This window comes from Prinia subflava, chromosome Z (genome assembly GCF_021018805.1).
Source record: "Prinia subflava isolate CZ2003 ecotype Zambia chromosome Z, Cam_Psub_1.2, whole genome shotgun sequence".
In the NCBI taxonomy this organism is placed as follows: Eukaryota; Metazoa; Chordata; class Aves; order Passeriformes; family Cisticolidae; genus Prinia; species Prinia subflava.
This window is the reverse complement of record NC_086283.1, coordinates 75,049,411-75,067,642: the sequence shown is the minus strand read 5'-3', so window position 1 is coordinate 75,067,642 and position 18,232 is coordinate 75,049,411. Positions and strand designations below refer to the sequence as shown.

Here is an 18,232-nt window from a genome sequence, read left to right as displayed (position 1 = left end):
TTAATGAAGATTTTTGCCAGTACATGAAAATTCCCAGCTGATTTTTAGTGCTGTTAACTAAAGTTCTGTTTAGTTTAGTTTAGTTTAGTTTAGTTTAGTTTAGTTTAGTTTAGTTTTTAAATTCTCTTAAATGTGCTGCTTGGTTTACTTGCTAAATAAAAAAAGAATGACAAAAATATTATCTCAGTAGAATTTATCATGCCCTTTTGATATTTGCTGTTGGTAGCTTCCATGTTGCATCTTTAAAAATATGTATATATTTTTTGTATATCAATTTAATTTTTAAAAAATGTTTGATAAGATATATTGAGAGGAATATTCACAGAAGTTTGCATAAAATCACTTTTCTTGTATAATTATATATAAGATTTTTGAGTTTACATTCTATCACTCTGTAGGTTAGTTTTACAGATTTATAAAATGGGATTACTGTAAAAGCAGTTGAACTCTGTTTCTCATGTTTTCATAACACCTTACAGTTGTTACACATCGTGGAGTTTTTAATCTATCTTTCAGCAATAGCTATAATTTCAAAATTTTGAGTTTTCAGAAAAGTATGTTACAATTATATCTTTGTTCTCCAACTGCTGTAAAATCTAACATGCATTCCCTTTGCTCCTTCTTTACTCTGTATATACTAATTAGAGATACAGGAAGAGCATATTATACTTTTAAAATGGATCAGACTGGTATGTGTGCATGCAGTAAGCAGTTTGCCATATATGAATGCCAAGATTCCTTCTTTTCAGCAGAACACAGTAATTGTTTTGAGTCTGTTAGGTTGAGATATGTTGCAGGATAAATGTTTAGTTGAAGACTGATTGAAGAGGCATTTTATTTATAGCACTTCTGTCTCATAAAGCTTAGATGGTAAGACAACGTGGTTTAGCAGGTGGGCAAGTCACAATGAGAAGAAAACGACTGTTATAAAAATGTTTTTAAAAAGTCTCAAAAGAAGACTCTTTTCTGTAAATTAAAATATGAACAAACTGTCATGATAATAAAAGGACAGATCTGCAAATTTTATCTGTTTTTATTTGGGCTGAACTGTATAACTTGCTTACTGATATGTCATCTTTATGTACAGCTCCTAATGTTGACCAATACAACTTTAAAGCAACATGACAGGAGTTTGTTTGGTCCCTGTGTGTCATATTACACTTTCGCAGATGTTTTTGTCAAAGATGAGTTACTGAAATATTGCTGCTCTAGTGCAGGAAAGAGAAATTATTTCTGTTTTCTCATCACCCTCCATCTCCTTCAGCTTCAGCCCATGTTTCTGTTAATCTGCTAAAATGCTCATGTAATGTGTGTTTCTTCAAAATGTACAGATGGAGTGAGGCAAGCATTCAGAGCTTACAGAAATAGAGCAAATGGGGTAATGAAATCAGACATACAGTAAATGACAGGGAATAAGACAAATATGAATCAGAAAATAGAAATTATTTCTTGTCTACCCCAAAAAGATTTTAGAAGTAGCTTCAGAAGGCTTTGTTATTACTTTGTTAATAAGAGTGTCATTAGTTTAACTTTTGCTTCATGAAATACACAGTTTCAACATTATTTTTAGACTTTTTAATGTTTCTTTAAGATTTTCTTATTTTCAGTTTCATGTATCATGAGGATTTGGAGTGCTTTCTGATGCATATAGGAAGCATGTAGTATTATCTGACAAATCTGGTGCTGCACTGAAGTCTTAAATGTAACGCTGGTCCTAGGCATTTGCAAGTGCTTTTGCCACTAAAGGAGATGGAGTTCATCTTGGGCATTGCACTGGTGGCTTGATCACTATGCTGCTTGGATGCCGTTGTCACTATAGACAGAAGGCCTTGATAGCATTTGTATTTCATTTTGCATTTTGATAGATACATGATTGATTGTAATCACGTTTGTGTAAGAATGGTTTCTCAGGTCTGAGTAATGTTAATAATGAGTAATAAATGCTGTAGATGATAAATTACACTTGAACCAAATAGTGTGGTGTTTATGTATGTACCTGAATAGCACACCTATGAAAACTTCATACTTAAGTGAAAAAGTAAAACATGCATAAAAATTGTTGCAATAAAACCTCAGTCTGAAGTTTAATTGACACAAAGTGGTAGTGCTGCAACGTTTGTTAAAATATTGTACTGAAGCTTAAGAAAACCTAATAAGGAGATAACTACAGATGGGTAGCTTTAAGAAAACCAAAACAAAAGCAAAATCCAAATACACAGCAAGCAACAACTTAAAAGCTTGTATTTCTATGAGGTTTTTTGGTGGTATTTTTGACTTGCCACTTTTCACAGGTGGGCACATGTAATATGTGCAATTGCCATCCCAGAAGTCAGATTTGGTAATGTCACAGAGCGTACTCCGATAGACACTAGCAGAATACCTTTGCAAAGATTAAAATTGGTGAGTAGTATATTAATATGTGCTCCATATATGCATTACTATTAACATTCCAATATTTGAAATGTATTAAAAATCTGAAAGATGATGATTATTGCCAGATAAGAAGCAGTAAGTTATGTCTAAGATAAGAAATAAGTAACCAGGTTTTACCAAGATGGGCCTTTTGAAACATAATGGCAGTTCATTAACAGTGGTAACAGTTTTTGGTATTCTATTAAATGTAATTCAAACCTGTTCTTCCTCAAGAGTACAACAAACTTGACCAGTATCAACTGTGAAAGTTTCATTTTTGGAGCTGTATTGATGATGAAACCCAAAAAGACAGGGAATACTACACAGTACATATTTGTGAGGTCTTTTTATTATTGATTTTTACTTCATCTATTTGTGAAGGTCAAACGATGCATGATCTGCTTGTTACATGATATCTCTGCCATTAGAATATGGAAAAATATGCATACAATAAATCACACATTAAACAGTGTCATTCAGGAACACTGATGTACTCAAAAAGAGGATATGCACAAGTGCAAAATGTGGTTTTTTGCTGTGTTATACGATAATTATTTAATCTGTCAGTGTGTGCATGACTGTGAGGTTGTCAGATACAAAGAAAGTGATTAGTGGTCCGTTCAAAGTATTAGAGGAAGTGTAAATTTTCCCGATCATCCCACGCTGTTTCCAATGTGGTTCTTGGTCTACCTTACCTTATACTCTCTTACTTTGAACTGTTAATATTTTCATTCTATTTGTACTTTAATTCCATTTTATTCCATTCATTATTTTTTGTCCTTTGTAGCTATATATCTAAATGTGGAAATGCAGCTTGGAATGATTTAAAATTGATAGCCTGTCCTTCAAATGGTAATCTGATTTGAATTTTTTGTTCAGCATTTTAAAAAACCTTTGGTTTTCACATGTTGTCTTGGTTTGGAAAGACAGGTATCTGTCAGGGAAAACTGGAGCTTCCCTTGGAATGGAGAATGTAAAAACCCCCTCCCTCCAAATTATTACAATTTTGCAATTAGGAGCTTTCAGCCAAAATGTGGGAATAGGAATAAGTTGTTTTTTAGGAGTATTAAAAAATACAAATGCAGTAGTACAAAAAAACCCAAACAAGCAAACAAACAAAAGTCCTAGAAAACCCTGACAGAGTCAGAGATGTGACCTGACACCCTGCTGTCAGGGTGTTGGAAGCAGTCCAGATGAGTCTTCCTGGAGTAACAGATGTTGTTCTGTGAGGTAGAGATGTTCCTGTAGGAAAAAGGGTCCAGTGCTGGCGAGATGGGTCCAATCTTCCTCCGAGAATTCAGTGGAAAACCGACTGCATTAGTGTTTGGGATTGCAGGTTTTATGCCGGTGGAAAGGCTTTGGCTCCTCCCACTGGGTGGAGCATCCCACATGGAATGAGACAATGTTCTCAGTCATGTGAGAGGCCTTAAATGGTCCATCCACAGGTGATGTCCCTGGGAGGAGGATGGGTGGAGGAAGAGATAAGAAGGCACTGCCTTATCTGGTGTTATCAGGTGTCCTATTAAGGGAAGGAATCTGCCCTCTTCCCCCCCTAGAGTTACAAGGGATAAAAATATCTCCCAACCGGTTTCAACAGATAAAAATTGAATACACATTTTTGGTTACATTTTTCAACCCAAGACACATGTCCTAAAAATAAATTAAAATACATATGTATAACATGAAAACATAAGGTGACTTGAAAATTGATAATTCAAGTTAATAATTGAAAGTTGATAAGTTGAAAACACAGAAATCGTGGAAACATTGTTGCAAATGACCTCCAAGATCATCAAGTCCAACCTTTGACTGAATAACGCAAAACCCACTGGGCACACCTTATCTCAATCTGCCATATCTGCTCATTTTTTGAACATTTCCAGGGATGGGGACATTATCCAGCTTCCCTGGGGAGCCTGTTCCAAAGCTTAACCACCCTTTCAGTCAAGAAATTTCTCCTACTATTGAACCTAACCTCCTCTGGGACAGTTTGAGGCCATTATGTCTTGTCCTACTGCTTCTTACCTGGCAGAAGAGGCTACCAAACCCTCATTTCAGGCAATTGTAGAGAGTGATAGAGTTCTTCCTGAGCCTTCTTTTCTTCAGGCTAAACAACCCCAGCTCCCTCAGCCACTCCGCACAGGACTTGTACTCCAGGATCTTCCCTAGATTTGCTGCACTTCCCTTGATATGTTTTAGCACCACAATATGCTTCTTGGGCCACAAGTTTCGAGGTGTGGCCTCATCAGTGCCAAGGACAGGGAGAAACTCCCTGCCCTGGTCCTGCTGGCCACACTATAGCTGGTACAGGCCAGGATGCCCTTGGGTGTTTGGTCAGGGCATGGGCTGGACTCAGCACTTGCCATGGTTGCACCTCACACCACTGGCTCTGACCCTTTGATCCAGCCTGTCCAGATCCCTCTGCAGAACCTTCCTACCCTCCCACCCAGTTTGATGTCGTCTGCAAACTGGCTGAGGGTGCACTTGAACCCCTTGACCAGGTCATAAAGATATTAAAGAGAATTGGCCGTGATTCTTGGGGAACGCCACTTGCGACCAGCCACCAATTTGATATTAATTAATTAATTGATTGATTTATTGATTGATTCATTCATTCATCAGATGCTGAGATGTGTTCTGTGGACTGTCTATAACTTAAACACTGTAAGACTAACTGGAGCCTTTTGGAAAAGACTTGAATTAATTCTACATTATTGATTATGAAGGTGTGGAGCCAATATTTCTGAAATTAATGATTTACTAACCTAGGTTATTTCTGCTGAATATAAAGCAAATATGTTAATCAGTTATGAACAGTTGATGAATCCTTAAATTTTCTTCTATTTTTTTTACATTGGGTAGAGTATTGCTTTTAGTCCTTAGTGCTTTTTCAGTTCTTAGTTCTTCCTTCAATATAAAATGACATTGAACCACTTGTATAAAGCTGTATATAAGCCTATGGTGTCCTGCAAATATATCAGTGTTTAGAAATGGAGTACTTGGCATCCTTAACACTGTTTTTTAAAGTAGAGGAGTTTTTATATTTGTGTGGAATGAGTGTTGTGAAGAAGAAACTCAGCTGAATACAGTAGAAATGAGAGGCAGGGTACTTTATAACACTCATATACGTAGTAGTGCTGCAGGGTAGAAGACAGCCTTTCTGTGAGGGAAGGAAGCACCAGAATCCTGGTTGGCTCATTAAACCTTATTATTCCAAGATTTAATTTCTGATGTTAAATTTATAATGAAATAGCTAGATTTGTATTAAATTAAGGGAAGTAAGCAGTTTGACCATTTCAAAAGGCTCTGTAATGATATAATGCCAATAGACCAATAAAACGTTGCTTCTTGGGTAAAGGAGCAGAAAATGTTTGCCCTAAAAACACCAGCAGGCAGGCTGCTTTTAAGTTTTGACTTCTGTTGCAAGTAAATCACTACCTCTGATGATTTTACTCTGTTCAGTTTCAGAGTGAATACCCTAGCTAAACTAAGTTTCCTGAATAATATGATGTTATAATGTATTTTAAAAATAAAAATGAATATGTGTGTGTATACATACACATACACATACAGATATATATATATACACATATATATATCAGAATTGCATTGATACTTCTATTTTCTCTGAAACACTATATCAAATATCTGTTGTAACATATTTCGTTTGTTTCCTGAAACATAGGTTTCCTACTTCTCTAAAGAGTTTGCTGCCAATAGCCTTCTGTGTATGTTCTAGCCTTGTGTATATTTGCCACATTATTCTCAATTCAAACATGATCTTAAGGTTAATCTTCACTTCCTGACTGTTAATGCTACAGAATAACAAGCTCTCATACTCACTGGCACTGAATATTTTTACTCAGGGGAATCCCAGGGTTTACATGCAGATGTATTCTTTCTCTAGGAATTCCTGCCTCTCCTTTCTCTACTCAACCCCACTTCATCCTTCCCTTCCCATTCCATTCTCTATACCTGAGAGTAGACAGTTATACTATCTGCCTTGCTGTTAATTTCTGTAAAAGCGTAGTGAGTTTTTCACACCTAGGAATATGTGAGCAATGGATACAGGTCAGTTTTGCCCTTTGAAATTTTAGGGACTGCTCTTCAGCAGCCAATTCCAGCTCCACAGCTATCCTGTTTCATAGATTAAGGACACTTTTGTTCATCATCAAGCCAGAGGGTTATCAGAGGAAAGGCGAACTTTGTACATAATTTCTTGATATTGAGCCTTCATAAGCAGTAATTTTAAAAACAAATTAATTTTGAGCATATTTTTATAATCCATATAGTGATAAAGCATGTGGTATGTAATAAATGAATGTGGACTTTCCTACTGTGACACTGTTCCTTTACAAAGTTTAGGATGTGTTTTGTTGATTTTTTTTAAATGAGCAAAATACAGTGGAAAAAATTATAAAGGAATAGATGAAATTCTAGCATGCAGCCATACTAAAATGATATATTACACTGTGGAGCAAATGGTTCTAGTTGTTTGAAACATTTTCTATCCCTGTTCTCCCTCTTCCTCCCCCCTGAAATAGTAAGAAGCCCAAATAAGCAGAATATCTACTATTTTCACAGACCTGTGGAGGAGGACCTGCAATTTCTTTAACGTAGCATCTACAGAGAAATAGAAAAGTAAAAAGCCAGTGGTTAATTTTTTTACAAATTAAGAAACATCTGTGCAAACATGAGCATATTGGTAGGCTTTTTTCGTTGCTTAGCTAGCAGATGTTGTGATTGCTGTTAAATAATTTCAGTTCATTAGAAATTTTGGGTGAAATCAGTGTGTTTCCTGTCAGTCTTGTCACGATTCAATATATACTAATTTCTTCCAGAGTAAAACTCAGTATTTATATCATACTAATAGTGGTTTATAGCTTTAAAATACTTTTATTCTACTGCTTCATGTTTGCAAATTACTGGATGCCAACATGTTTTCCTATTTCTCTAGCTTTTTCTGTAGGTTATGTGTCATGTACCATCACTGCTGAAAACTTAAATGACAGTGAAATTTTTGTTAAAAATTAAATCTTGAATTTTTTTTTTCCTGAATGCAAGTAGACAAAATAAATAGATTTGACTGTTTTGTTTTTCATAGGTGAAGAAAAGCATGTGATATACCCTGGTGAAATTGCATCTATTTTAGGGGTATAAACCCATGATATTGTTGGATTTTAGATGACTTTTCATGTGAAAGCAAAGGACCTCCTAGGCAACCTCAGTGTTGAGAGCATGCCACAAAGATGCTGCAACATGTAGTTTCTCCACATTGTATCTGTGATTATATATTTTGTCTTTTTAATTTTTTTTAATTTTTCTAAATATATATGAATGGAGAAATAAGATTATCCTGGTCTCCTTTTGTCAGAGTCAGGCTTCATTTTTTGATGTTCACATCCATCAGACACTAAGTTCAAATAGCCATATGGAATGACAATTTGTAATTTCCAAGCTAGGAAAGAAATAACTTGAATATGGGCTTTTAAGTACAGATTTTAAAATGAAATGGCTGAAGGGATATACCTTACCATATCACACATTATAAACCAATATTTTGCATAAACTACATTATGCTAGCTGTTTTGGGGACACATAGTTCCACTGGTTTCTGTTCCAGTGGTCTCTAAGTTTAAGAGCAGAAATGAGCTAGTGTGAAAACAGGAAATACACAAATGCTAACTTAACTACTTTTAAGCACAATGAAAATGTTAGGAGCAGATAAAAGAGAGGCAAAGTTGCTGAGACGTGATAGGATACAGGGGCACCACTTTAAATTTGTGTAAATGTAAATGCAGAGTTTTAACTAATGACAAGTTGGAGGAAGTATGTAATCTGTAGAATTCATGCTGTGAAGGAGTGTGGTGTCAGCTCCCATCCCAATGCTGTTAAACAGCATCAAACAGTTCACCCAAAGCAGACAAAGCTTAGGCTTTCAGCTAAGTTTAGTTTTATTAAATTTATTTTTGCTTTGTTCCATTTGTCTTTAAGTCTCTAAGAGAAGCTTAGTGTATGCTTATGCTTCTAAAATTCCATTTTCCTTGACTGTATGTATGGGGTCATAGGAAACAAACTGGATTTCTTTGTGTGTTGAAGTCAATGATAAAACTCAGTTTTACTTTGGGAAGGGAAAAGCTTTTCCCCAAGTACCTAGATAGTCTCTGTTTTCAAAAGAGTGTTAATTACTCAGCTCTAATTATAAATATGAATTATAACTGCATAAAAAGTCTCTGGAGATGAAAAATTCAAACTGACCTCTTGAATATCAAATCAGCCTTTGAAAGAGAGTGCTCTCTTGTCTGTTTTTCTATTTGAATAAAACATGGGACTTAAAACTAGAACTAAATAAAAGCCCATGCTAGTATATGGCCAAGGAATACAAGCCAACAGGAATATTGAGTCTAGTGTCATTCAGCCTTGCCAGGCATGTGACTTATAATGAATGTAGACCTTGTAAATGAGAGTGTTTAAATGTTTCATCATTTACAAGAGAAATACTTAGAATCATTAGCATCTGTTCCTAGACCTATGTATTTTGAGATGTCAGCTCTAAAATCATGTTTTCAATAGAGTATATATCAACTTCATAGTGAAATACTATATCTCGTTTTGATTTTTTTTATGTTTTAAAATGCTTGGTTATTGGATTGACTTTGTCCTTATAGGCAGTCACTGCAATGCTTTACTGAAACATGCACATGCGATGCCTTTGTTTCTCTATCTCTAGAGTTTCCTATTATTTTTATACTTGAAATACTATTTCTCCAACAAAATAGAGGTAGAAAATGAGTTTTGGAATAGCTGAAGTTGCCCTGAAGCTTTTGATGACCTCAGATTTGTATTTGACAAGTGAACCGAGTATAACCACAAGTGTACTCTGACTGAAGAACATTATTTTGAAAAGAAATCTACAGTGTGATGATGACTGATCTACAAGCCTTTCAGAATCTGGCTGAAGCCATAAAAGTTTTTTAGAAAGCTGTACACTTTAAAATTTGCACCTGAAGGCAAATAATAGTGAGCTTGAAAGCTGAAGATTATAGTATTGAAAGGTACATCAATTCTGAAAATACAGAGGTTTCTCAGTGGTATGGCACTGAAGAATGGAATCAAAGCAAAAATTTGTATGAGCTTTTAAAAGAATGGGCATATATTCTCCTGCATGTCATTCTGTTTTAATGATTAAAAAGGATTAAAGACATTTGAGGACAGTGCTCATCTTCTCTGTTTTAATTTGTCATGAAATTAATTTGTTAAACTACGGTGGGCTACTAGAACTTTTGCAGCCGTGTTTGTGAAAAAGTAGAGAACCATTTGCAGTGATGTATGCTAGAGTTACTATGCGTTTCTTGTAATACAAAGAAATATTGATTACTTTTCAGTGTTTCCAAAAATATTACTGGGCCATTGAGTAAAATTGTTATGCCATAGATACAATCACTTATTAACTGGATCATTGCACACATTCACATGCAATGGGACCAAAATAGACAGAAATCTTGAGCCAGATGTTAAGATAGTTCCAAATTTTTTATAACTGTTAATTAAATAGCTTTTAGTAATATACTTGATTTTAAAAAGTGTTAAACTAAAAATAATGCAATTGTTGCTTACTGCAATATTTAATTTATTGAAAATGTAGTGACTCATTGCTATCATATACAAAATAGAATTTACTATGTATGATGTAGTCACAGTGTTCATAAGGATATTGAAAGAATATAGTTTGCTGGCCATGTAGTACTTACTGTCAAAATAATGTGCAGATCGTATTGCAAACTGTCAAATTTGTATCTTGAAGTGGTACAGTACTATCAAGTCTTATGAAAGATATGGCAAATGTTAGAAATGCATTAGTATAAATAATATCTGAAGACATGAACAGAAAGAGGCATAAACATGTCTGCTGTTATAAGTGTAGTAACTTTCAAGGATTAAATGTGTCCAGTGTATGCAGAATTTAGAAATCTGGAGAAAGAAAACTGGCACCAGGTTTGTATCTGTAAGAAAAGAATTTGCAGATACCATAATCCAGGAAAATTTATCTCTGATTATTTCATGCACAAGTTATGTGCATGGTTTTTGTTTGTATAGCGATTGAATACATATCATATTTTTAAATGTAAATTTTAAAAGTTCTTCCATAAAATTCCTGAAAAATTCTTCCATAATTTTGTATCACATCTCTGTTCAGGCCAGGGACAATCCCAAATATCACGACAGGCTGATGAATGAATAGATTGACAGCAGCCCTGCAGAGAATGACTTAGGAGAAAAGATGGTAAAGCTTGATCACAAGCTGTCAATGTGCACTTACAACCCAAAAAGCCAATGAGCCAAGTGCATCCTAGGCTGCATGAAACACAGCATGGCCAGCAGATCAAGAGAGGGGACTTTGTCCCTCTACTCCACTTTTGCGAGAGTACTCCCAGCTGGAGTAGTTCATCCAGCTCTGGGGCTTCCCAGCACAAGAAAAAATATGGACCTGTTAAAATGGGTCCAAGACAAAAATGACCACAGGGCTGGAACACATCTGCTATGAAGACAGGCTGAGAAGGCTGAAGGTTTTCAGCCTGGAGAAGAGAAAGCTGTGGTGAAAACTTACTGAAGCCTGTTATTACTTAAAAGGAACTTCTAAGAAAGACAGAAAGATTTTTTTTTTACTAGGACCTGCAGTGACAGGACTACCAGCAAGCGTTTTATACTGAAAGAAGGTAGATTTAGATGGGGATACAAGGAAGACCTTTTTCCTTACACTGAAAGTGGTATAATGCTGGAGCAGGCTGCCCACAGAACTTGTGGGTCATTGGAAGTCATTGGACTTCCTCATTATTGTTCAAGGTCAGGTTGTATGGAGCTTTGAGCAACCTGACTGAGTGGAAATGGGGCTGAAACTAGATATCTTTAAAGATCCCTTCCAATCCAAACTGTTCAAAGATTCTGGAGGGCATGAAATACTGGGGACTTCCAAGGAATAAAACAGTGATGAGGTGATCACCTACTGATGTGTGAGGAGCTGTCGGGATTTTTTAAAGTGTGTATATCGTCAGTAGCACAGCAAAATTCATTCAAAACTGCTTCAGACTTACATATAATAAAAAAGTAAATTTATAGAAGATTGAATAATACAACTTTATGGTGTCATAAATGCAACTGGTAATAATTGTAGCGATGCTCCAGTTAAAATCACCTTACCCCAAATACAAAGATGATGCAAGATTATGGAAAAAAATTCTGCTATAAATTTACATTTAAAAAAGGTTGCTATATGCCCCTTCTTCCAGTCAGTGGGCACTTTCCCTGATTGCCATGACTTTTCAGATATGATGGAGAGTTGGCTTGACAAGTGTATCAGCCAATTCCATTATGACATTTCACTAGTATGCATGTCACTGGGTCCTATGGATTTGTGTATGTTCAAGTCTGCCTGGTTGTCTTGAACCTGATCTGGTCTTACACTGGCAATGACTTCAATTCCTCAGTTCCTGTCTTGAGGTTCAGACTTCAGAGAAATTGGAAGAGTGATTTGTAATGAACACTGAGGCAAACAAAATTATTGACTAGCGCACTTTTTCTTTAATCTTCTCTTTCTGACCAACATGTCTATAGAAGCCATTTTAGCTATTCTTTGTATCCCTTGGCAAATTCAGCTCCAACTGCACCTTACATTTCCTAATTTCCTAATCCTGTCCTTCCATAACCAGACAGCACTTCTCTTTTCTTCCCTGCATACCTGTCCCTGATTCCATGTCCAGCACTTTTCCTTCTTGTATTTCACTTTGTCCAGGAGGTCTTTACTTAGCCATGCTGGCCCCCTGCCTTCCTTACCTGAATTCTCACTATGGAAATTGAGAGATCTTGGGCTCTAAGAAGAATATTCTCAAAGATCTGAATCTGACTTTGAATATCTAAGAAAAATGTCCTCAAAGGTCTCATCTATTCTGCTCCTTTTTACCTGTGTGTAGTTTTCTGGAGGGTCCCATCGTAATTCCTCAGATCACTAAAAGTTCACGCTCCTAAAATTCAGAGTACTGAGTTAACCTTTCTTTGGCCCATAACCATTGAGATCACCAATTCCACCAGGGCATGACCACTTCAGCCCAGGCTACCACTGATCCTGACTTCTCCAGTTAGTTAATCTGTGTCAGTAAGCAACAGGTGCAGTAGCGCTTCTCTGTCACCTGGGGTAAGAAACTATCCTTGATGCTCCAGGAGTGTCCTGGACTGCACATATCTTCCTGTGATGGTTTTAAGTTTGTAAACTGGGTGGAAACACTAATTCATGAAGTGGTTTCTTGTTTGCCAAATTTAGTGGTTTGAGTGTCTACCAGAACTCTGCTGTGAGATAGGATCAGGAGAGAAGCAAAGCAGGCTCTAATCTTAAAGGGTACAAAGATAGCTTTATTAATACACACTAAAAGGAAAAAAAGATAATCAAAATTAAACTTTCAAAACTCTCCTCCTCCCCCCACAAGTGTTCACTGTACAAACAACATAAAGAGACAAAACCTGTGATTTTCAGTCAGTTTCACCATTTAAAAATAATATTTCATCAGTTTTTTGGGAGAGGAGTCTCTCTTAAAACTTCCATGGAATTTCCCACTGACAACATAAAACAGTTCTCTCGTAGGGCCTCAACTCTAACAAAAACAGCTGCCCAGGAACCTGCCTTTGTGAAGTCCCTCCCGTTAGCAGCTTTCCCAACTCCGCATATGGGTCTCATCTGTTTATTTAGGGTACCGTTTAAAGATGCCCCTTCTAGTATAAAACAAAGATTCTCTTCTTCTATCTCCAAAAAATCATCCTCATCTCATGGGTCAGAGGCCTCGCTTTTCCCTGCAAACAAAGGGCTGCACATCACTTTCTCTCTATCTTCCTCAGTTGAAAGTTCTTAATTAAATCTCAGTTATATCAGTCCTCAGCTGTAACTAGATCTCTGCATCCCCCTAAACAGCATTCATATGTTACAGTGAAAGTTAGGCAATTCTCCATGGTTTCACAAGAGAAGTCCAGCCAAATGAGGCAACTCCTCACTCCTGTGTCCCACTTAGGACTGAACTCTCTTTCTTCATTTCCAGTTTCATGCTGTGTCTCCTTACAGTTCAATCACTTCGTCTGTTCTCACTCAGGGAAGGGTTAGGGCTTTGGAAGCTTCACCTGATCCAGGAACGAGTTAAATCTGGCCCAGGGCCTGTGGTGATCACATGATGTCTGTCTGGCGGCCTCTCCTGCCGAGGGATCTCAGAGCTCCGGGCTTCTCCCCCTCCTTTTCCCCTCTGCCCGGGAGTCACCGGCGGTGGAGGGGGCCCTCCTGCCCGCCCCGGTCTCGTGGGGTGGGCCCGACCGGCCGGCGGCAGGAGCGGAGCCCGGCCAGACCGCGCGGGCCCTGGGAGGGGCCTGTGGCGGAGCAGGACCGGCGCTGCCGTGCCCAGAGCTGCCGTCAGGGGCTCGGCGGCCCCGGCCCGAGGGGCCACACGGCCGAGCGGGACCCACCCTGTTAGCTCTTCCAAAGCAGGAAGGAAAAAAGGAATTTTCCTGCGCTTCTCCTGATTTTTAAGCCTGTGTGACCCAGAAGTGTATCCCTATATTTAATCGGCTAATCTGGTTCTCAGTTCAGTCAGTCACTGATTAGTTTATACCATCCATGCTAAACAAAAACACTGCCTTTCCAGCAGATGTCAGGGACTGTTCTGACAAGTCCCTGCAGCTGGACCAGAACCTGACAGAGTGATGCTTTCTGCAGATGAAGTAAGAAGGTTTTGTCAACAGGATCCCCTCAACTGAGTGGTGGGTAATAAACACAAACCATGAGATTTCTTTTATTGGCTTGGCCTCTGATTTTCAACCACAAGCTCTTGACCTGTTCATTGCTGTTTTTCAAAGACAGGTTTATGCAATCAAGTCCATACCATAGAGAGTGCAAATTGCCTGCCTCTCCTTCCTTGCCTGTCCCTCCTGAACACTTTGTAGCTGTCAATTGGAGCGCTTCAGTGTTTGTGATTAGATCATAGCTTCCCATTTGCACAGTCACTTCTGCTTGTTACTTATGCTGCATGCTTTTCCATAGATTTGATGCATTTTAAGGATAGAATGATGAATAATGGATAAATTAATTACTCAGACATAATTGGAAACAGTTCAAAACTCAGCTAAGTGAGATTTTTTAACTTTCAGCAGTTAAATTCAGATATTTTAGTACTTTTAAGTAATTTTTTGCTGTTGTTTCCCTCACTTAAAGTTCTCTGCCACAAGGCATTTGTGTGGTGATCCTTGGAACATTACTGTGAGACCAGTTCCCTGAAGGGAAAAAGGTCCAGTTCAGGTTATAAGCTCAAGAACTTGTCTTCTTGAACAGATACTAGTTTTCCTTTATGAAGCTGACTGCTATTGGAAATAATATTTGTAAGGAGCTGCTGAAGAAAGTAGTAAGTTGATTTGCACAGCAAATTCTGGGGATTTAAAGTAACTCAAGTTAATGTTCATTTTAAACAGAAAAAATGATGGCTGATCTGCTGCCTGGGATTACTTTTTTTTTTTTCCGTTAGCTCTCTGTGAGCTGTATATATATGCAGTTTCCAAGAAAAAGGATAAGATATCAGGTTTAGATCAATTTTTATTGGTGGAAAACTGGCAGAGTCTTTTAGAGACTAGTGAATTGTTCTGCCTTTTTTTACTGTGCAGCTTTTTAAACATTTAATTTATTTCATGTTGCTGTTTTGTTTGAAATCCCACTCTTAGCAGGAGAAAGTATGGTCTCTTAGCCTCCACAGCTTGCACTAGAGATGAGTCCCTTAAATGCCCCAAATGACAGACAACACTATTTTGTTTCTGGAGAAGTGGCATATTTTCCTTGTACATGTAGTGATGTGAGATCATTTGCTAGGCACATCCAGCATGTTTAGCTGTGTGGTCTTCAGGAATGGCTGTGTGTTGTTTTCATTACCAGCAAGCATTACATCTGTCTTGTCAGCTCTGAGCTTAAGCAGCTTACTTATTCCTTGCACCTTATCACAGCAGGGCACTTGGCAAGCTGAGAGACTACACTGTCCAAGTCTGACAAATATAAATCTTAAAGCAATGTCAACATCATAAGGATAGCACTGCAGCCTACATCATCTTCCAGTTTGTCCAGTAGCCTATATTTTACAGAGTGACACTATGACAGAAAATTCTCTTGGTGGAGAATCGGTGTTATTGTCTGCTTTTTACAGCAGAGAAGGAAGGGCCTGTGTCAGAAGGTTTAATAACAAAATCATACATAGTCATGGAGCTCATAAAATGAGTAATGAGTATGTTAACTTCATCATTCAGAAAATGTAACTTTATGAAACTGGGCAGATACAAGGGCATATGAACATAAGTGGAAGCTGTAGAAAATATCCTGGATTTGAAAAATTATATATTCCTCTGCTTTTTGCATGTCAGAGCAATAGTAAGAGATGTTCTTGAGCAAGTTTACATCAGCTTGACTGTAAATAAAGAAGCCATTGCAAATACAAACTTTTTTTAAAGACCTTATTCAGAGAAAGAGATAATCTATAGAAACCTTAGTCTTTAGCATGGTGTCTCACGTTTGTCATTCCTTAATAAGAAGGTAGCCATGCACATTATCTTTCAATGTTGAGGCAACATATTCTCTGCAGAAATGATGGGTGGAGAAAGAGTGGAACATACAGCAGAAAAATTCATGTTACCTGATACTGTATGATTTTCAGCTAACCATCTGGTCCGTAGCATGTTGGTTTTCTTCTGCAGTATTAAAAACAAATTCCTTGATGATAGAGGAATTACAGTCTTGCAGTAGGGCAGCACTTACATGATTTTGGAGAAATTCCAGATCTCTGACTAAGACGGCTTGACTTATATCGCAATGTCCTTTTGGTTGTGAGCCTTTTGCTTTTTGACTATCATAGAAATGTATTTCTATCCTTGTGAGAGGTGTTTGCTTTTTATAACTGATACCTGCTGGCTCTAATTACCTGCAGGTAATATGGCTGCTGTAACACAGTTTGCAGTGTAGACTTAGCATATTCAGAACTGCCTATAATGCCTGAGCACTTTCCAGTTCATCATAGTTTCAAGACATCCCATCTGTCTGAAAAATAGTGGTCACTATGAAAGCTGCCTTTGAGATAACTGTTATGTCTTTTTTTCCCTAAGGAATTTTCTGTTTGCAATAATACCGTCTAGTTCTTTAACTAGTCATGGTAAAAATTATCTCCTTATAGCAAGGATATAGCAGTTGGATAGCTTTTAAATAGAAATTGAGAATTTGCAGCTCTGTCCTGGATGTGATTTTTTAGATTAGTGGAAAATGTAGGAGATGAAGGTTTGCTGAATGTGTCTACCATTTCTTCCAGAATCACAGAATTGTTTAGGTTAAAAAAGACTTCTGAGATAATTGAGCCCAACCCTTTACCAAACACCACCTTGTCAACCAGACCATGACACTGTGTGCCACATCCTGTCTTTCCTCAACACCTCCAAGGATTGTAACTCCACCACTTCCCTGGGCTGTATGTTCCAAGTACAGGAAAGAATTTATCCTGTTCAACCTGAACCTCCCCTGGAGCAACTTGAGGCTGTGTCATCTTGTGCTGTTACTAGATACTTGAGAGAAAAGGCTGACCCTCACTTGACTACAGCCTTCTTTCAGGGAGTTGCAGAGAGTCGTAAAATCTCCTACGAGCCTCCTTTTTTCCAGGCTAAACAATCTCAGCTCCCTCAGACACTTCTCATAGGACTTACTGTCTAGATACTTCACCAGCTTTGTTCTCGACTTGTTCCAGCTTCTCAATGTTTTTATTGAAGTGATATCTTTTTTAATACAGGAAGCTACACTTTAGGTTTTTGGATTCTGTCTTTCAGTCTATTTGGGGGATTTCCTTGTTTATATAGCTGAGTAATTGCAACTAGCATACATGCAGGTATCAGAGAGTACTTGCTGACCAAATACTTGTGTAATTCAGAGCTTTGTGCTTTCCTAGACAACTTTTTGTAAATTACAAACATTTGTTCCAGCTTATCCAGATATATGTGACTCAGTCCTTTTTGGTCGTGATTTTCAAAATAAGTGGAACAAAATGAAAGCATAGAGATTACAAGAGCAGGTAAGCAACATAGACACAAGGGAGATATACTAGATGTTTATCTCTTGCTATCAGATTACTATAAAAGAGGAAAATTAAGATCAAAATCCTTGTCAGCCTGAGTGTGATGAAATGGTTAGTCAGTGGGATGGGATTATGGATGAGGTTTGGTAGACTTTCAGTATATCTGATCTGTATGAAAGAAGAGTTGATGTTGCAGACTGATTTTCTTCTTGTTTTAGATCAGAAGGGACGGATTGGCCTATCACTCAATATAGAACTTTGAACTGTAGAGTACTTTTTAAGGAAAGCAGACAATGGCTAAATATTTTTTACCTTAGTGATTATTGTTTGAGAGAAAAAACTTCAAAGTGCAAATGAACATTGCATCTAAGCTAAAGGAAGAAGATGCATAACATAAATATATTGAGAGGAATGAATACAGTCCATGTAGTTGATTTGGGGAGACCAGATCCATGATTTTTGAATGGTTTCATTTCTAAATTTTTGTTCTCTTCAATGCAGCAAAATTTGTGCATAAAATAGCTGTATGGCAAATGTTTTTGTTCTTAAATTATTATCATAATGTTTTCAAGTATTAGTTTTGTTAATAAAACTAAATACATAGTAAGTATGTACAAAGATGTAAGTACATCTTTGTATGTGCAGTAAATTGGATTTTCCACTGTCACTATGAGAATAGTAGTAGAATTGGTAAAATGAAGATC

The 18,232-nt window shown here is 37.3% G+C and overlaps 1 protein-coding gene across 7 annotated transcripts in view; it reads left to right on the top strand.

Moving 5' to 3' along the window:
• KDM4C (lysine demethylase 4C) overlaps positions 1-18,232 on the top strand; it is a 268,042-nt gene that overhangs the window by 185,842 nt on the left and 63,968 nt on the right. For 5 of the 7 annotated variants that reach the window (XM_063422095.1, XM_063422094.1, XM_063422097.1 and 2 more), the window contains exon 17: positions 2,292-2,400. The exons of 1 other annotated variant lie outside the window; for it this stretch is intronic. In XM_063422095.1, the coding sequence (XP_063278165.1) occupies positions 2,292-2,400 (109 nt within the window). Of the gene's footprint in view, positions 1-2,291; positions 2,401-7,516; positions 7,671-18,232 lie in introns of those variants that run through there. One more of the 7 variants, XM_063422099.1, reaches the window with a different exon arrangement.